The 21,815-nt window shown below is 31.1% G+C and overlaps 1 protein-coding gene across 1 annotated transcript; it reads right to left on the minus strand.

Moving 5' to 3' along the window:
- Window positions 1–11,569: 11,569 nt before the first annotated feature.
- On the minus strand, window positions 11,570–20,468 carry LOC108779711 (uncharacterized). Its single transcript, XM_018547174.1, has 7 exons — window positions 20,373–20,468; window positions 16,548–16,818; window positions 15,436–15,650; window positions 14,246–14,631; window positions 13,467–13,738; window positions 12,367–12,974; window positions 11,570–12,011 (listed from the first exon to the last, which is right to left on the minus strand). The coding sequence occupies exons 1-7, from the start codon at window positions 20,405–20,407 to the stop codon at window positions 11,570–11,572; spliced, it is 2,229 nt and encodes a 742-aa protein (XP_018402676.1). The 5' UTR covers window positions 20,408–20,468.
- Between the last annotated feature and the right edge of the window lie 1,347 nt (window positions 20,469–21,815).

Below are 21,815 nucleotides of genomic sequence, written 5' to 3' on the forward strand. Positions count from 1 at the left end.
AAACTTGCAAAGAGACTGATCATTTCCATGTTATATTAATCTATTTTTTTTTAGATAAGTTTAGATCAGGAGACGTTATAAGAGAATTAAATCGATTAATTCGGTCGAATAAATGACACTGTTATTAGTTCTGAACAAGAGAAAGTTAACAAAAAGAAAAATGGAAAGAAACAGAGAAATTATATGTCAAAGTAGATAAATAAAATTAATCAGTTTAAGAAGGTGTGTGAGATAGGAGAAGTGAACAGATACGAATTTATTTGCTCCATTTCTCATGGCATCGATATTTAATCCAATAGACGCAGAACCGCACACCGGATCATCATACAAAAGTGCTCTTATAGCGCAAACAAATATTGTTTTAATTGGTAATATCATTCACTGATGCCGATATTAATCAGTTATAAGCGCGCGCTTTTTGCCCTTGGAATAAAATCATGTATTTTTAGTATTAATAGTGTTAGTATTAATAATAACGGTATTAATAATATATTGTATTTATACATGCTCGCACACGTACATATATACGCTCACGTGCTTCCCGTGAAACTATGATATGTAGAAAGTGTAATTGAAATGAATCAGTCTGACAGCGCGATGACGAGCGGGACGTTTGCGACGGTGAATATACAGTGCAAGGACTATTCTGTACTCGTTTCCGGATTACGTTCTCGATTTTCACTGATAAATCAAGATTAAAACGCCTGATAAGTGATGTATGGATTATTGTCTAAATATTTCTGACTACCAAACATATCGGTAAAGTGTAAAGGTTGAATTTGCATAATAAGTGGTGACGGGATTTACACACACACTGAATTATCCGTTATCGATCGGTCCAAATAAATTTTATTATTTACATCATCTGGTAACATGATTGATCCATCGAGCACGACGTAAAGAGATACAATGTAAATATACATTCGTTTTATTAAACGCGGATAAAGATCGATCATTTCCGTTAAGTAAAGCAGAAAGCATAAGACAAAGATGTAATGAAAACACAGCAATTGTTGCTCTTTTTAATAAATTAGAAAGATATTTTGAATCCGGATGTTCTGTTTTGTTTATAATTTAATAAAAAGAAAGTGATGAAGCTAATGCACCAATCTAATAGCTCTTCTTAAATCGTAGATCACTAGCGGAATATAACGTGTCTCGCGGATAGCGGAACAACCGACTATTAAAACTATTTTCGAAGCGTCAATTTGCAACTCCTTTAATGTCATTAAATGCAGCGAATTGCTTATCTGCAAAGATAAGAAATAACGCGTCAAACGTTCCGGGTAGTTTCCGCTATCGCTCGTCAAGCGAGATCACTTCTTTCGACCGTGAATCGCGGCTGATTGTCGCAATACCGGAGTCGGATGTCGTAATTCGTAATACACATCAAAAATAAAAATAAAAAAAATCATCGAACGTGAGAATAGGCAAACGAGGAAAATAATTCGGTCAGTTCTAAATTTTCCCGGAAGCGTGCAATCCTCGATACCATCGAAGAGGGGAAAATAGGAAAACATAGGAAAGTATCTCAAGTACACTTACTTGTTGAATTCACAGAACTTCCGTAGAAGATCAGTAAAATCCTTCGAGTGGAGAGGTCTCTTTCCCCGCGACTATTCGCCGAGAGGGCGAAAGACGCGCGAAGAGCGAAGTTCCTCTTCTTGCAGAAGAAACGTGAAGACGCGAAGGGCGATCTCGTCGACGACTTCCGGAAAAAGTCGCCGACGATTACGTCGTGGGGACCGTTTGAACCGAACTGGCTAAGAAGAATTAAAAGTCCAAGGTAGCGGTCGGCGACAACGCCGTGGATGGTGGTACCTGGACGGGCGCTTTAACAGGTGGCACGCGCGACGGAGTTCCTCACGGTCCAGAGTGCTAACGACGTGTGACGTCGACGCCACAGTGCGAGAGGGCTTTTATAGCCGGTCGGTGCCGCGGCCGACCCGACTCGATCCGTCTCCACTCGACTCGGCGCGACCTTCCTGCCTCCTGCCTGCCCAGAGACTCTTGGCCCTATCAACTGATTTGTCATTACGTTTTCCACTCCCAGGTCCATCACCGCAGTCTCCCTTCGCGCCTCTAATTCATCTCTCATTGGAGCAGGATTCGTAAAATAGACGTCATTTATCGATGGACGCTCGTTCCTAGACTTCGCGCCTGTCACTTGCTTCTTTTGTAAAATTATAAGGAAGTAAATGAAAAGTCCTTTAAATAGAATATAGAACCTTTTAACCTTGCTCCACATATTGTAACTATTGCTTTAATATAAAACTTTTTTTTAATTCTATATTATTTTCGGAAATACGTGTTTTATTGAAAAAATTTTATTGTAATGAAAATTTTAATTATTGTATATAAATAGTATTGTAATTATTGTATATTAGTTTATCAGTTATTAATATGTAAATAATTATATTTTAATAACAATAATAATTAAGTACATATACATATTTTATCATACATAGCAATTTTTTCTTCTTTTTGTAGAAAGAACATTAATTTAAAAACATTAGTACATGATGGAATAATTTAAAAAAATTAATCTATTCGCGTCTTGATAAAAAGCAAATCGTGTGATTAACATAATTAATACATAATAAGAGATTGTTTCATCTTTCGGTAAAGTTTACCTGTTAGATAAATCTGGCAATCCGCGCACGTGATTGGATAATCTTGCTACTTACCTAACAGATAAACTTTACCCCAAAAGTTAAAACAATCGGCCTTTAAACAAATAAATATATATAGGAAAGGTCTATTGTATATTTACCACAAATTTGCGTTATTTAGAATAAAACGAGTTTTTGTCTTCACAATTAGCTTCGCACATTTATTTCTTATAAACATATATACATATTTTAACACATACTAGCGCTTATACATATTTTAACAGTCTAGCAGTTTTCTCTCTTCCTTTTGTGGGACTTATTCATTATTTCTGTTTTAGGCATTTAGTGTGCCAGATCGTACGTAAGTTCTATTTTTTCTTGTGTTTTATAAATACTTAAATATCGTTTGAAATGAAAATGGAATATCGAATTAAGTTTGTTAATTTTGTTGTTACCTGAGCAAGTATTAAAGATATCAATAACGTAGGAAGAAGCCAAACAGGATAAGGAATATATGATAAGATACAACCTTTTTCTCTTGTTATTGTTTTTATTTGTCATTTAATGTCTATGAGAAAATAGCCAGGTCGGGCAACAACTTGTTATAAAAATGTTTCTATTTCAAAGAAGAAGCAATCACAAGAAGAATTTAAAAGTATACACAAATTATTGTAAAAGATGAAAAGTTGTAAAATATACCTTGCGAATTATTTAAACTTATACGAGGAATACTTTTTGTTATAAACTATTATAACATTATTTATACTATTATAATATTATAACAACTTTTTGTTATATTTGCTGCAAAAAAATTACTTAATTTGTTGAATGCACCTATCAATTTTCATAAACCTATAATAAAAAATGTTTTAAATATTTAACAATTAATATTAAAATGTTTATATGAGCTTTCACAATTCTTAGTGTAAGTTAGTAACTCAATAAGATAGATACAATTCGCAACCACTTGAAATGTACATACTTATCCAAATAGTATACGAGTTATGAATACATAATTTATACACCAACTGCAGAGGCTAAATATTTTACTGTATTGGATTTATTGCTGGAGCAATAAATATTACTATTGTACTTTACCTTAATTAAAAATATTTGTTAATATTTATATTATATTATAATATACATTGTGTTTACTTGTGTAAATAGTTGTTAGTGGTTACAATTATGAAAATTGTAACATCTGCATAAGCGTGAAACTTTGATAATGAAGTTAACCAGAATTATGCGAGGATTCGTTCTAGTCATAATTATATTCTGAATATGATAATGGAACATCCTATACTTGTTGCCGTTTAACATTTTCTGTTACACGTAAATATGTTAAATATCGAGAAACATGCGGATGTCTCGTACGTAATAAAATAATACACAAATACAAAGGGTTACATAAAATATTGATAATATACTCTAACAGTACTTAAAGAAATATTAAGTTTATTAAATATTTTTTTGCTAATAAATAAAGAAACAAATATAAAAGATGCGATGACATTATGTATGACAATGATCATAGATATTCCAAAAAAATATTGTCCATTTTTTTAGGTATATCATCAAGGAAAATATTTTAATTTACAAAAACGGTTTGTGGGTAAACGCTAATTTAAAATATGTAAATATTTAGATGTTTAAACGATAAAATATAAAAAAGTTATACAGGCGTGCGTAGCTTCATAAATAAATATAATAAAATCTTAAATAAATATATTTAGCCAAGACGTAATAAAATATTATTATTATCATAAAAATTAAATTTAGAAGAGTTTTTACTAAAAAGAACATTACGAAATTGATCAGCGAGAATTAGAACTTGAATAAATTATATACACACACAGGATAACGACAGGATCTTAATTCAGTACAATTTGTAAACGTTAATTGATCGTTAATTCAATGAATACTAACTATAATCCAACAGTTCACTTACGCTATGTCAGTGAATATATCGTCAAAACCGCTACTCACCATGCTATCGTGAAATTCTACCCTAAAGTAATTAAACAGCCATGTCATCGAAGCGCAACTTTATCATGCCCGTCTGTTTAGCACCATTTCTGCCATTAACACTTCCATCGTCCTGGACCTCCTTCGAGAAGCTCTTGATGCTTTGATATTCATATTAGCAACAGTATATAGATTTCTGTGCTCTTATAATATCGAACTATAAGATTATTCATTAAATCTAAATCTCGTCTCTCTCATACGAAAAAATTTTAACACCAATTCCGCTTTAATTTTCTACATTTTCATATTAAAATCTTTGTTTAAGGTAAAAAAAAGAGAGTTAATTTTTTTACGATGTATACAATATGCCTTTCACAGCTAAATAATTAATGGAAGATAATTTATTAATCTGATTATTAATATTATTTTAAAAGGATTAATTTAATATTTTTCTTTTTTCTATTTTGTATAAAGAAATATTGATAATCGAATCTTAATAATCTACAAAATATTTAAACATATACAACAAATAATCGAAGAAAAGGATGATTTCCGCCTATCTGGAAGAGACTCAATTCTTGCAGTGCAGTGGAATAACTAGTTGACTAAACCGACATCTCATCGCACTTCATCAAAAAGTCGCCAGTATCATAACAAAAACATAAATATTAATACGTATGCAAATTTTTAATAATATGTTAAATATTTTTGATTAATTGTGGAACGCAAATTCTCGTATAATAACAACATGTACAATGTTCACTACATTATTTTTAAAACTAATTCTTAAAAATTATCTGTGTACATATGAATTTAATTTTTGAAACCACGAAATCTGCGTTAGAAATACAAAACAAATTTCTTCTTATTTCATCTATTTACATAAATGTAATTTGAAAAAACGAAAATGAGATGAAAAGAGCCGAAAAATCTACAAAAAAAATAAAGAGACGCTCAATTTACAACGATCCACAGAACATACAGGTATTTTATCTACATAAATTGCTTTATAAAAGAGAGATACGGGAAACATAAAACGCATGATTAAATTAAAAAGAATCACTCTTACTTAGCTAAAGAAATAAAAATTGCTGTATTTTACATAATTGCAAATTTCTTTTACAGTATTTTACTTTAATGCTAATTGATAACTAATGATAATTGGCAAAAAGATCCGTATACATAAGGAAAAATATAAATATAATATCTGAATGAAAAAAATAGATTGGCCAGAGAAGGTCCGAATGTTATTTCAATCGTCATTTTATTGAGACAACCCGGAAACAGATAGTGCATTCCAACTGAATACGCAACTTACACGCAGCCGTGTACGTGTGTGTCTGACGTTTGTATGCGAGCAGAAAAAAAGCGTAAAAAAACTGCGTTAGACATTTAGCGACCTGCGAGTACGAGGCGAGTGTCAGATTAAAAGCGGAATTAATTAACTCACGTACAGTGTAATCCATTCAATGTATGTACATGACACTCGTGTGTGCGCCCTGTCGACGCTTTATTCGCATCTTTACCGCACTTGCTGTTACACTGGTGATCGCAACGGACAAAGGAGATTGATCATCCGTTTCATTCGATTTCGCGGTGAAGCTGTGCACGAGTTTCCTTTTATCGGATTACAAATGAAAAAAGTGCCGTACGCGAACGGAACGCGGCCTACACGCAACCAATGTGATGTGCTAGTAATTGTAAATGCTTTGTAACGTAATGTATCCTAAATGAATTTTAAATTTAAGAGACTTTGTCTAAAATTGGAAATTATCTCTTTGTATAAAAATCTTCATTTAGAGTAAAATTTTCGATATAATATATCATAAAGTCGAATAAATAAATGAATAATACAATTACGTTTGTTAATTTCATTAATTTACTGTAATCATATGTTTGGTCTAAATAGATCTTGGTGTTTGATAATATTCATATACATACATTTTTTAGTTTCGTACGCTGTACGATTTAGTTTTTTGTCGCACTTAAAATACAAACTGAAGCTGGAAATAATCTTAGATATAATAATGATACTATAACGTTTTAAAAGCTGCAAAGAATTCGTTAATTTATTTCGATATCTTTTAAAGAAATTTTACTGAAAACTTAATTATTATTTATTGTTATTTAATATCTCGGAAATTAATAGATACTAAAATTTCAAGAACATATCAATACTTTGAATTGTTATATAAAAGAATATAGAATTCAGGAATAAATTAAAAAACTAATATTCTACGCTAACTAAATTTGGGGCAGAAATAAGATTATTCTCATAAATAAATGTGAATGATACATATGCATATAAAGCTTTGTTTTATTTATTTAAAACAAATAAAAATATTGTACAAAAAATTAATGATTCATTATTATGATCACTTCTAACTCTTGTAATTAAATAAAAAAAATGTGAATTTTGTTTTTATATATGCTTCGATTGTTTCACAAATTTAAATTTTATATCTGGATCTAATGACTGACGATGCGTTAATGTATCTTTACAAATATTGCAATAATATTTATGCGTAAAAGCACGTCATCATCATTTCGACACATTTCGAGAGTCATGCACTCGGGATATTCATGGTATTCGACTCAAAGCAGAATCCGAATTCGGTAAACGCATAACAAAAACGAAGCGCAAATGGATCGATTCGATTAAATACAATCAAATCATCCACGAGAACTATTAGTTCCGACTGCCTCAACCACGATCTAGCTATTCCATGCGAGTAACCTTTTACTGAATTTTTCATTGAAAACGTCTCTGTTTCAAAATACCACGATATTTCCAGTTCCTTTCAAAGCACACAAATTCCTTTATCAAATTTAAGAATTCAAATAGAATCAAAATATAAATTGCAGAGTAAACATTGCATTTATTTCTCAATAGAATATCTCTTATAATTCAAGATTTAATCTAATCTATACATATAAACAACAACGTAAAGATTTCTTTCGTAGAAAAGCATTTTTTTAAAAGTTTCAATGAATACAAAAAATTAATTGATAATTTATCGCAATGTTTTATTTTATTCATATAAAATTAAAATATATATATTTTATTTTTATATAATTCAAATGTTAAAAATTTTTCAGTTACGAATATATAAAATATTTTACTTTTGTTATTATTTATATTTATTCATCTAAAAAAAGAGTTATTAAAATATTTATAAAATTATTTATGTTCATATATTTCAAAAAAGGGCTCTCGAAATTCAAAATTATATAAGTGATATACGAGCAATGAGAGCAATAAACATCGTGGTAATTTAAGCGCAAATTCTTCAATTGTATTTTCAGGCTATATATCAATACTATCGATTCTCTTTAATTACGCGTCTTAGAACTTCGTGCAATTAATTCATAATTAAAGTATAAAAATACAAAAAACTTTTATATTTATACTTTTATTACTATTACAACATTTTTATTTACATAAAACAAATTTACTTTTAATTATTACATAAAACATAAATTTATTTTAAATATTAAAATAATATGTAAACTTTATTTAAGTATTTTTATTATTTTTTTCATTTTAAGTTATAGTGACTAAGTTATAGAATTAATATTAACGATAATGAATTCTTTATATTCATCGTATATAAATGTATTTATTAATTCATATTTAATTAAAATCTTTTAGTTGTAAAATATTGAAGTAATTTTAAAACTAATCAAATGTATTGTAGCATCTGATCGATTATGCATCAAAATGATTATCTAATGCCAATTATCTTGGATGTATCGCAAGTGACGTCTATTGTCGTTCCCGAAAGGGTGGGATGAAACAAGAGACGTAAATATGTATGTGAGGGATTGTATACGTATTGCAAATAGGTGTGTATTTGAAATTCACACGGAGCCGCTGACGACAAAACGTAGGAGGAGTTAAATTACGTCTGCGATTTAATGACGATGTTAGACTCCGTTTTCTCAAGCGTGAAAACTAAATGTTTACGACGTCGTACTAGGCGAGATAGGACATAGCGACCGCCTTCCGCAACATATAATAATATATTCGGTAGGAATTGTGACGATGTGTCCGGTCGGCGCCCTCCGAAAGCGTAATATGGATACGAATGCGAAACATGCACGCATACACAGCGGGAGTGTGCTCTCCATTTGTATAATTATGAATTATGAGCATGCTAATGTTGAATCTCGTAAGAATAGTGGGAGGAAATCATGTTCTCTCATAGCGACGCGCATATTTTGCAATAGGGTCGTTCTGTAAAAGGATGTAAAAGACGTCTTTTTTATCTCTCTTCTATCGAGTTCAGCATACGTCAAGTACAGGTAGCGGCATTATTCATATGTGTATGAGTAAATGGTAATTATTTTATCGAATAAAAAAGTGTTTATTTTAAAGGCAAAAACGAGTACTTCTTTTATTTTTATCTTAAGAATATACGTGGTGTCTCTGTCAAAACACTATTCCTTTTTCATGGCTTCTTGATAAACGTTTTTTTTTTTAGAAATATATTTTATATATTTTTATATATATATAATATAAATTTGAGTTTTTTTACAATTTCTGCATGATTTTGTAACTTCTTAGACACAATTTGTCAGATTTATTATATAAATTGTTAATATTTTTCAAAAAGTGCTGAAAAAGTTTCTTTTTTCTTCACTATTTTAATAGAAATTCTATTCTAATAAAATTTTTCTTTAATTTCCGAACAGAACATAAAAAATCTGAAAAAAAGGGGTATTTTTTAAACTCTTTATAAATATAAAATATAAAAGCTTTTGTAAATATCGTGAGAAATTATAAGAACCTTTCACCATGACTTTCACGAAAATTGTCCGTTTTACTAAGCAATACTTAGATCCATTAACTTCTGTTTACAATTATCTCAACTTGCTCTGAAACTAACTTCAAATTTCTTTGAATCATGACGCAATTGGATGTAAAAAGAACGACTGAAAAAGATAACTTTCTTGTATCTGAAAAGAAGTTATTTCTTATTGAATTGTATATAATTCAATAAATCCAAAAGATATACATGCATAGCCTTATAATTTACAGTCAAGAAACTAAATTATTGTCAGATATAAAAGGATAAAAAAAGGGTTTGATTTCGTGCTGTTATTAAGTTGCACAGCAAACAGCAAAGTTAATTGCTCGCAGCAAAAGAACTCAGTCGGAATTATGAAACGTCTATTTCCTTGAATATTGCAGTTATTCATTAAAGGAGAAGGAAAGGTGCGATTCTTCGCTTTGAAAGAAAGACATCAAATTAAAAGATCAATCTTAAAAAAAGAATATCGAGCATGCAATTATGTACAATTGGTTTTGATTTGTATCAATCAATTTTTATTTGCGATGTTGGATTGTGCATCAAATCGATATACACAATATGTAAATTTTCTCTCCAATATTGAATAATTACGTAAGACAATTCAATAATTCGATAAAATTCTACATTAAAGGGCTGACGAAAGTGGAACCTACGATATCAGCTTATGATTAATTATGTACTAGCATAAGATTTTCTTATTTGATATAACTGAATTTGCAATAATACAATTAAAGTTACAGTGAGTTGCAACTTTCTTAATTAATATGACTATCAACTTAACGTTTTATGGCACTCGCCGTTTCTACCATCCGATTTTGTATCATTCAATACATGCAAATAATTTAATGTGACTTTTATATAATATATGTTTAGAAAACTACAAAACATAAATACGATTTTAATGCTTCGGAGAGATGCCAAAGCATTTAATTCATGTACCTACCACACTGAATATTATAAAAAATATTATAGAAATAAATATAATTTTTTGTCAATCTCGGAATTGTTTACAACCAAATACCTATATGTATCTTCAGTAATGAAAAAGTTATAGAATAGCAAAAAAAAGAAGGAAATATCAGGTATGCCATACTTGAAGTAGCACCGTAGAGTTAACAGCGACGATATAGCACGCTTCAAAAAAGACTCCCTAAAACTGGGCATGGTTTATATAATATATTTGATTACAGATTAACAAATGGCAGTAATACAAGGATATCTTATTATGTACCATAATGTTTATACACAATAATTATATATATATAAAATTTTAATATTTAATATATGAATTACAAATCTATTCCATACTTAGCTCAAAATCTGATTGATTTCAAGTTTTGCTTGTCTAGCAAAAAGAATCACTTATTGTTTAATAAAAACAAAATAAATATTATTATAGGAATACATATCTTTTAACTGCTTTCTTCGTTTCAACAGTCTCTGTAAGATTAGCAGTCGCTTAGGCGCTATGGTATATAGAATATTTAAAAATAAATTTGGCTGGTTATAATTCCAATTATTTTATATGCAAAGTTATAGGCAGTGTTAATTTTGCCGTCAGTTTTATGTCGCTTAACGTAAACGTTTCAGACGGCAATTTTGTTTACAATTTATAGAATTTATCTATTTTCTCGACGCACTGTTAAATTCATAATGTCAAATTATACTTAATTTAAGTTACTTTTAATACTTTATAATAAAAAAAATTTACTTTCCTATAAGTCGCCACTATTCCTACTGAATATGTCATCAATTTAATTAAAAACAATAGAGTTAAACAATTAAACTTATAAAATATATTAATTTGATTCCAATTTAATTTATTATTTACTGCGTTCGCAAGAAATGTGCTATTAGTGCTATTACATTATTCTATCCTTGTTTGACATTTAATAAATGATAAAATAATATAATAGCGTTGATAGTGAACTCCCTGACCGCAGTTTAAGTGTATACTTCAATAATATTAATATAAACGCTGTTTACTTTGAAAGTAAGAGCTATTCTATCACAGAAATGAGTTAATTAAATGTGGTTTATTTTCAACCACATGTTTTGTATTAAAATAATACATAATTTTGACACACTCAGAAATTAAAAATAGCAAAATACTATTTAACTTGAAGAATGTATCTGAATTGGTTTAAACTTGATCTTTTATTTAACAGTATATAGAATCTAAATCGTATTCGTATTGTCGTACCATGGCGGCATCCATCTGGACGGGGTTTTGGGTCTTCCTCGAGAGACTCCCGGTATCGGGACATCGAGGCTTCTATCGGTACGTCTTCTGCGATCGCTACTTCTACCTGATACGTTCTTCGAAGCGTTATCTAGGATTACAAACGGTTGATCATTTGCGCGACGTTCCTGTCTGTTTCTGCCAAAACTGGGCGAATACGGCCTGGTAACGTCGTCCCGAATTAGTCGATCAGCCGAAGGACTGCGTACCCTATCGGAAGACTGTCCAAGTCGACCGAATCCTCGCCGCTCGTTATCAACGTCACAAACATGTAAACGATACGTCGGACTGGGAGTTCGCGTCCTCGTGACGATCGTGCGGTCCAGCTCCAACTGCGTCGGTCTCGGCGCCACTGCGGCTTGGGGCAACCTGGAACTTCTGGAAATCGAATGTGAAAAATTGTTACTGTACGAAGCAAAGAAATAAAAAGTTTTCAAATTTAACGCTACTTCTTGGAATCTTAATTTTTGTATGTCTCCACTTGGGAAAAAGATTATATTCACAATATATTAGCTGACAATCTAATTAAAAATCTTGTTAATTTTCCAAGATACCATTTTCATTTATTAATGAAATAAATAACATTTTATTAAAACAAGAATATATTTTATCAGTACAAATTTCCATTCGGAGGAAAATTTTTATTTTAATCTCGCGCGTAGTTACATTCGTCTCGATACTGAATCGCGACTTGAACGTTTTTTTTCTCCGATTTCAACAAATATAAACGTACCTTCTACTAGCGGGTGGTGGTTTCCCAGTAACGCTCTCCTCATGGAGCCGCGTATCTAGTACACAAAAGGCATCCTGTCCTTGTGCGATAGTTTTGTCTCCACTGCTCATCCAATGATGGTCCTTTCTTGTAATCGGACTACGATCACTCCTGCCACGAATAGTTCTAAGATCGTCGCAACTTTGACGATCGTGTCTTGCGCAATAAACGTTCCTGTATTCCGGTTGAAGATCAAGATTACCCTCCAACCTCAGATTAGCCGGCATCTTCAGCGTCTCGACTCTCGGTACGTATCCGTAAGGAACATACTGGGATTTCACCTCGCTAGTGGGCTCATAATCATACATACGACCTTCATGAGGAATCGATTTACCGTAACATGCGCTACTACGATCGGAAGAAGATACTCCTGTTGGTCGCAGCATCGCCGGTGGTTTACGGTAGATAGGACGATCTCGAGGATAATCGAGATACTTGGACTGATATTCTGGATCCTGATCGATCTTTATAGAAAATTTGGAGCGCGATGGCGAAGTCACCTTTGAGCCATCAGCGCGACCTATTTCAGTTTCCGGTTTCGCGATCTTCGGTCGTTCACGTGGAAAATCCTAACAATTATATTCTATGAAATCCTAGACGGTTTTATATATTATAGAAATTATATAATGATATCTTGTTGATAAAAAACACAAAATTAAGAACTTTTCAGAATATAATTTCAAAATTCTTTCTACATTGAAACGTCTTATAATTAAAACAGTGAATATTCATAACTTCCTTTCTTTCCATGTTATACTTTTAATTATACTTGTAATGTATTCTTTAAAACTATTATGTCATGAGTTTTCAAAATTTGAACACTACATTTCAATATAAGATTGTGTAAATTTCATCACTTAAAATTGTAACACATCCATACAATAATGTGTCGATAAATGCATCGTTTTTTCATAAAACATATTTATTTAGAGTCGATTTTTCTTTATTATCTCGAAAATATCTTGATTTGTGTTACTTTTCTATCAACGTGCAGAGATGTTTTATTTCAAATCGATATATAGAACTCTCTTAATAAATTAATTTTCAAACTCAATAATTACCTTATATGCATCACGATACTCGGGAATTTCAAGCGGTCGATTATTTAGATCTTCTAATCTCGACACCAACATTTTCATCTCTTCATTTTTCTTTCGCTCTTCTTCTTGACTTCTCATCCATTTGACTTCTTCATTATTGTCTTTAACCCGTTCAGCCACTTCTTGTGCCTGTTTAACGTAAGGATGAGCGAAATTTTCGGTGCTCTCGGTGTTTTGGTAAAAATCTCCACCAGCTTTTAAATGCATTTGAGGTTTCTGTGGCTGCGATTTATCTGTAATATGTACTCCAAAGAAAAGAGGATGACAACAAGGAAAGAGCAAAATTCTAAAGCCGTAATCAAACTAGAGATTTAAATTAAGACTAGATTAGAATTTATAACCAATCGAAAGAAAGGAAATTAATCTCAAGTGAACTTTGCTTTGATTGGTTAAATTTCAATTTCAATTTCTGGTCTAATCACAGCTTGTTTCAGATTGCAGATTAGGGTTGAAATTGGATTGGAATTTGACAAATCAAAGCAAAGTTTACTAAATTTGATATTGGTTTTGTTTCTTCTGGTTAAATTATAATCCAATCTTAATCTTTTTCTAGTCTGATATGAGCTTAAAAGAGCTATTATATATTTTTTTTATTAACATATTTAAAAAACCTTAATATTTTTAATTCTAAATATAAACTGTAATAATTAATATTCTTATATTTTTTATATTTTTAAAATCTAAATTATTTGCTATAAGCTAGATGATATACCACGTTACTTTTAATTTAATCCTGTTACCTTTGGCGCTGTAGTCCCTAAACACGTCGGTATATTCCGGCATGAAGTAAGTATCCCCCTCGAGTTTTAAGTTCGTGTTTCGCCTCAACAATTCTGGCCTTCGTGCCCCCACGAACGGGACGTATTTGTCCTGATTTTCGGTCGCTGTTTCTAACTCACCCTCCATCTTCAGGTGAGTGGGTACACGCATAAGTTCCGGCCGGCTAACGTTCAGCCACTCGATAAATTTCTCGCACTTTTCCGTCATGGTGTCCAAATCACCTTCCATTTTGAGGGATGTAGGTCGGCGTATGAGCTCAGCACGATGCTGACCCTCATAAGGCACGTACGCTGAATATGTTTCCGTATCGGTACAAAAATCACCGGTGCATTTCAAGCTGATACCCCTTTTTGCAATGCAATAACAATGAATTTATAAGTTAATGACCACTAGATGATTAAAATGTATTGATTATAATAATGTAACATAACTTCCATTTTTTATTAGACAGATGGCTTCAATTTTTTTGATAATTTATATTAATATCTGAAACTTTAAAACTTTAAATTACTCAATGCGACATCATATTTGAAGATTTTATTTTAAATAAAATTTTTGCATATACTTTGCATAATTATAAAGAATTTATATTTGTTTCAAAATTTATATATCAACGTAAGGAATAACTTCTTACGTATTTAATCATTTATCATTCGCGAAATAAAATACTTTGAAATATACGCCCGTATTTTATTATATGTCACAGAAACCTAATAAAGAATACAAGAAAGCAAAGAGCCGATTTCGTTGCCAATTTAGTTGCATGACAGTCAGTTTTATACTTCTTCGATTTGCGTAAACTCGCGTGTTTCGGAACAGTTCAATACGATGAGCTTACAGGATTCACGACGGGAAAGACATCTTCGTGAAATTAACTAAACGAATGAAAATTAGAATTGGATCAATGCACGTTACAATGTAACGATATTTTAGTATTGCCTTTTAATATTTTAAATTACTTATTGAATGTTTAGCATTAAGATTTATGTTTTAATAAAAATTATTTTTATTGATATATTATTATTAATATATTATTGTTACATTTTATGTTTATTATTTGTATAATTATATAAGTATATATTTGTTATTAACATAACGCGATTTTACAATTATACTAATACAATTTGTATTACTAATAATTGATTTTTACTTTCTGAATGAAGGGCGTCTGAATGAACTGTCGAATTGATGAATTCCCGTCTCCATCACCTTGTTTCCATGAATTACTTGAGAAGAAACACTCTCATTTTTTCCAGATAGATCCTCGACTTCGGCTTCGTGCTCTTTAATACCCATGCAATTCGAAGGTTGCGCATTTTCGAGAGTTCCATCTACATGTAAATAATCTTCAGGCCAGAAATTTTCCTATTACATAAAATTATTTAAATGTAAATTAGTATATATAATTTTATTGCCGAAAATGTTAAAAAAATTTACAAACATAAGTGTACAAAAATCTGCTTCTTTATTGCTTACTAAGAATAAAAATTACTTAACATATTATAAATTCAAAAGTTAATATTTAGAGATATAAAATATAATTTTTAAAATATAATATAATTACTAATTAGCGATATAAAAAACAAGTAATTCTTTTTTGCTTACTTATTTAATATAAATGTAATGTAATTAATAGCTGTGTACAGTAAAACTACGTTTATCCGAACATATTAGGGCACAAGACATTTCCAATAATAAAGGCTCACTAGCTCTCTCTTCTATTAGTACTTATTAGTTCCAAATATAATTTTTAAAATATAATATAATTACTAATTAGCGATATAAAAAACAAGTAATTCTTTTTTGCTTACTTATTTAATATAAATGTAATGTAATTAATAGCTGTGTACAGTAAAACTACGTTTATCCGAACATATTAGGGCACAAGACATTTCCAATAATAAAGGCTCACTAGCTCTCTCTTCTATTAGTACTTATTAGTTCCAATAATAGGAGCTAACTTTCAGAAAACTGAAGTTGAGCACGTCGAGTTCCTATTATCCAAATTACGGAGTTATACTTCGGATAATAAGAGCTCACCTCTGAGTTCATGTATTTGGAACTGAGCACTTGTTTTCGTATAAATGGAGTGCAGGTGAACAAAGTTCAATTGGATATTGTTTTATGAAGACTTGTCTTTTAATTAATCATAATATAAAAATTTATATTCTATTTTACACATTAAACAAATTAAAAGATATCGAAAGGTTTTTTTTTTCAAAGTGTGTAAAGTAGTAAAATCTGTACACGTTATATGGATACCTTAGACAACTCTTTAACATTTGCGCCGAATGCGCGCCGATACTCAGAAGCTGAACACTGGACTACCGATTCCGGATAAGATTGCAGATTGTCCTTCGGTTGATCCTGCACCCGTTTCCTCCGATAGCGAGCCAGCTCGTCGACTGTTAATTCTTCGAGGAATGGCCATCTTTCCTTGATCTTGCTTTTACGTCCTTTGCTTTTGCCCTTACCATGCGCTACCTCGGAATCCGAGGACGACTTACCGACACCGCGAGCGGAGGATCTTTGCCTAATCGTATTTGATCAGAAAGTGACACCAACAGAAATTAATCTACATATTTTATTTTTATTAAACGATATATTCTATCTTATAATTTTGTTTTAAAAATTATTTTTTTTATAGAATATTTTATCTTATAGTTTTTATTTTAAAAAATAATTGTTCGTCAAGCTTTTTTTTAATTTTCAGTATGAAATTTTGTTAATTCAAGTCGTTGGTTTCACAAGTATTGCGGGCAAACGGGACAATTCGCGACATGATGTGGGTAGACAACCTGAGCTTACTGAAGATGACGAGGAACCGAAGTTGCGAATCAAGGATATGGGAGGGCGAGCCGGCAGGAGCGGTGAGGAGGCACAGGGAGAACGAGGAACAGGAAGAGAGTGGTACGATGGTACCGAACATGCCGTTACAACGGCTCTCCCCAGACGCGACGAATCGATCTGCAAAATGCGCGGAGAGCTTGAAAAATAAATCTCATCCTGGCTTAATGGCTTGTGCGCACGTCAGTCTTCGCGAATTTATGTCAAAGATAAACATGATATGCATAAGATGTTTTCAAAATAACGTAGTTTTGGCTATAATCGGGCATTGCCATAGCAAAGAAATTTTGAAAACTAGATAAACTTGTTTCTTTTTTTAAATACATGATTATCAAATAGATCTGAAAAAAATATACGATAAAAATAAACGAGGAATTAATATGTTTTTTTTATAATTGATAAATAAATCATTTATTACAATCATAAATAATATATCTAAATTTTATGCTATTTCTAGTTTATCTAAATTAAATTATTTCCTATGTTATTTAAACCGGCGAAGAATTTAATCAAGTAAATGTATATTTTTGAATTTTTATTATTATAACCTTTTTTGATTTCTACGTAGATTTTCCAAACATAATTAGTTCCTAAATAGAATGAGCGGCTGATTATAAAAAATTATTTGTAGAATAACATGTGTTTATGTTAAAATATATTATTAAAAAAAATACAGTAGCTAAATATATTAATGCTTATAAATATAATCCAATAGTTTCATTTACAAATTGATAAAAATTATCAAAATTTCCTAGAATTATTCTAAAAAGATTATTTTGGAGGCGAGCTCCGCTGAGGAGTTAAAAAATTAAAAAATATAAAACACATTTAATCGATAAAAAATTGTGACATATAAAAGATATTTTCATCTGTCACCCTCATAAAAATTTAGTACTAGTACGAGCCAATTAATTACTTATTTTTAGTTTTAAAAGTACTGTTAACAATTACTTATAATATAATTAACTAGTACTGATATTGAATTTCTATAAAAATAACATACGTACGTTATCTTATGCGTTATTTCTCTTGTATGCTGTACATACATGTGATATCTGTTTTATCTTACTATAGATTGTTCTGATTATGCGAATAAATTATCTAATATTTATTTATAAAAAAAAAAATTATACAGAATGTTTGAAGTATCGGTGTAACGACCTTCCACATATCGCCTTAAAAGAGGATTAAATCTGACGTGACTGAGCGATTTGAAGTGTTGATTTAAGACACCAGTCTTCGGAAACATGCATGGAAAGAACAATTGTGCTGGAATATCTAAAAATCTTTAAATCTGAAAATAATTTTATTGGGCCATCAAAATAATTATATAGGAAACTCGAGCATGATAAGTATAGTACAGCAAAAAAATTTTAACATTCTAGCAACGAGTTTGAACACATCTTACATAATCATTTCCACGATACAACAAAATTCTTTTTAGAGAGATCTGTATCTATAGTTAAATTTTTAAATATCCCTCAGCAAACATTAACAGTAATATAACATCATTGTTATGTTACTGTTAATTACTGTTTACTGGGTCAGTAAAACCGTCCTTTCGTGAAGGTTTCCAATTTTACTGTGGCTAAATATTTTGTATACGTGTCCAAAGAAAGGCAATTATACGGCACGTAAAGGGCAAGTATAGAGATATTTTTCCCTTCCGCTTTAAGTTTTATCATTGGAAACTTGATAACGCGAATTGACAATCTGTTCGAACCTGACAGCTTGTTTTGGTGTCGTTTTACACGGCACGAATTGTATATCGTATTCTTTTTTTCTTTTTCGCTCTTACAGCTCGTCGATTTACTTTCTGGTCGATTCGTAATACCGAGGTTTCGTTTTACTCGACCCAATGGCCCCGATTTTAACGGACCCTACCCTATCCCTATACACCGACTTTCTCCGCACGACAAATCTGTATAAGCGGCTAAATTAATGTCCGTACCACGTGGTCCGTGCACGCACTGGCCGACACGCGATTCAATGTATCGCCGCGGGTTCGCCGGCCGGTCAGTTATTCTACTGTCGCGGTGCGTGATTCAATCTGAACGCATTTTACAGAGCCACCGTAGGTGGCTTGCACGCGAGCTTTCTTCAAGGGAGGAATCCAGGCCGTGGCCATCAAAAGTCTCACCTATCTCGTCTCTTATCGCCATTGCTTTTCAAATTGGTACGCTATAATTAGATGCGCGAGTGAGACGAATTAAATGTTTTATTTCAGGATGTTTTAACCCTTGTCTGTGTATTTTTATTTATCCTCTAGTCCCAAAATACCGCAACGCCACGTTTACTTGATGGAACGCCTTTTTACCGCATTACTTTGTAAAATTAATGCAGTAAACGATGTATATCTGGTTTAAGCTGTTAAATTGTCTAGGCGTGATCTAACGATCGGGGTAAATGGGATTAAAAGGCGATGATCATTTAGTTGAAAGCACACTTACGAAGTGTTTGCCACTTATCAAATTGAAAAAGATTCTCGAAAGTATCACATATAAAGATGCGAGAAATTAAATCAGTAATATTGGTAATCATAAATATAATCTTCAATATTTTGTGTGATAATAAATAGTTAAAACTAGTAACTATCTAATTATGAATATTTCATGTGCTAAATAGAGTCCGTACAACTTCTTGAATCTTAAATACACGTTAAAGTAAATGCGTTATACATTAGTAGCGCAGTGCACACGTTTCTATTATTTATAAAATATACTTTATTTTGTTATTTAAATCCTGTAAATCTGCATATTACTATAATTACAGTAATAATGTATTTATAATTAGCTTCATATATTTTTATAAACAAAAACGTATTAAGAACAAAAAATAATAAACGAATAAAAACAATAATAATAAATGATAATTTAAGAATATAGAAAATGTTAAATATGCAACTAACATCTCTGTTATTTTAACACAGAATTACAGAAAAGAAAATTAGTACTTAGAAACAATATTTTTAAAAGGAAAATTTATTTAAATGAAAAGAAGTAAATAATACTTAATTTAAAAAAAGATTTATAGTTTAATGTTATTATTTTGTTGTGACATATTTGTTTAGATTGGACCAGTCTTTATGTAACAAATTTAAGATTCAAATCTTTACAGGAAACAGTACGACAATGCGAGCGGGCAAATAATTATTCTACGAATCCGAGCTACAGAGTTAATTAAACGACGTAACGTGTGTATAACTCTTCGATCGTGGCAAGAAGCAGCGCGAAATGTTACCTTTTGCCGGGACGGTCGCTTTTGCCCTCGCCCATCGCATCGTCCTACCCAGCAATTGCCCCTTTGAAGGATGCGAGGTGATGACGGTCAAAAAGATCGGGGGATGTATCGTCTTCGGACTGGTATTCGCGGTAAACAAAGAAGAGGAAGAGGTGCGAAGGAAGATGTAAGCCGAGCCAAGCCTTCCTTCTGGCGTGACTGGCTTTTCGGAGATGTTGATAAGAAGGTGAGAGCCGGTGTGATACACCTGCGCAGTTGCGAGGGTTGGTCCGCCCCGCGGCAGGGTGGTGAATGGTAGTTTTGAGACGTCGGCTTAGGTGAACTTAAGTTAGTTAAATAATGTAGTTTGATAAAAGATCGAAAGGAATAAAATACAATTTCAGTCTTGAAAACGTCCCGTCAAGTTAAAATTCTGAAATTGAGATTAAAAAAAAGAAAGCAGTTTTACATAATTCGTAACCATACTGCGACATGCAATGTGCTAAAAGAATTCCAAATAGAGTGTTTCATTGAAATTTCCAATCTCAAGGATATTTATTGTAAATGATTAGAATTAATATAAAGTATTTAAATTATATATTGAGCCTATTACGTTGCACGACGAGATTGTTTAAGGAGCAGAAATACACATAATACGTTGATAAATAAATTTTATATGTATAAACATTAAATAGTTTAAGTATTTCCTTTTAATAAAACTTTGAACAGTTGATTAAACATTTGATATTTAAAAACATTTATTAAATTTAATGTGTAATTAGAGTGTAAAAAATAAAATTTATATTCATGTTTTGATAGAAAGATGCATTTGTATACAAATTAATTCATTAAATTAGTCTGTTAATATATATGTGTTAGTTTATCTATTATCCATTTCAAAGTAAAATTGGGTAATTTTAATGAAAAAAAATTAAAAGGTTTTAATAAATTAAAACAATTCCATAAATTAATGTTACTTCTTTTTTTATTAATTACCGAAATCGTAAACAAATTTCAATGCTCTCAAAATATAAAAAATTATAAAAGAAGAAATAATACAATCTTAATTTATGTAAATATTTTTTTTTTTCTTTTGCATCGAAATAAAGATACCATATTGAGTATGAACAGAGAGAAGCCTGAGAGTGGCCATGCCCGGGATTTAGTTGTTACTTTATTTTGAAGCGCCTCTATGTCCACAAAACGCGGATCCTGAACTATATAGCCAATGTCCACGATCGTGTCGGTAATGTCCAAGATTTTTGGTTCGAATCTTCCCTATGTCCATGATATTTAAAAAATGCCTCTGAGGTACCAAAATTGGAATTAAAAGGGTCAAGTGATCAGTAGTGGGGATATTCAAACCTATACGCGCATAACAATATGAATATAATCGGTTAGACTAGTAAGTTCCTGAGCGATGTGTTAACTAATGTTATTAACATTATTTAAGTTTGCATTATT

The sequence above is a fragment of the Cyphomyrmex costatus genome, unplaced genomic scaffold (assembly GCF_001594065.2).
Source record: "Cyphomyrmex costatus isolate MS0001 unplaced genomic scaffold, Ccosl1.0 scaffold61, whole genome shotgun sequence".
Taxonomy (NCBI): Eukaryota; Metazoa; Arthropoda; class Insecta; order Hymenoptera; family Formicidae; genus Cyphomyrmex; species Cyphomyrmex costatus.

Bases quoted from the DNA above. Each gene is read 5' to 3' on its own strand.
- LOC108779711 (XM_018547174.1), bottom strand. From the start codon at position 20,407: ATGGGCGAGGGCAAAAGCGACCGTCCCGGCAAAAG. The intron at 16,819-20,372 runs GTAACATTTCGC...AAATACGATTAG, and splicing joins AGCGACCGTCCCGGCAAAAG to GCAAAGATCCTCCGCTCGCG. The intron at 13,739-14,245 runs GTAACAGGATTA...TACATATTACAG, and splicing joins TAGGGACTACAGCGCCAAAG to ATAAATCGCAGCCACAGAAA.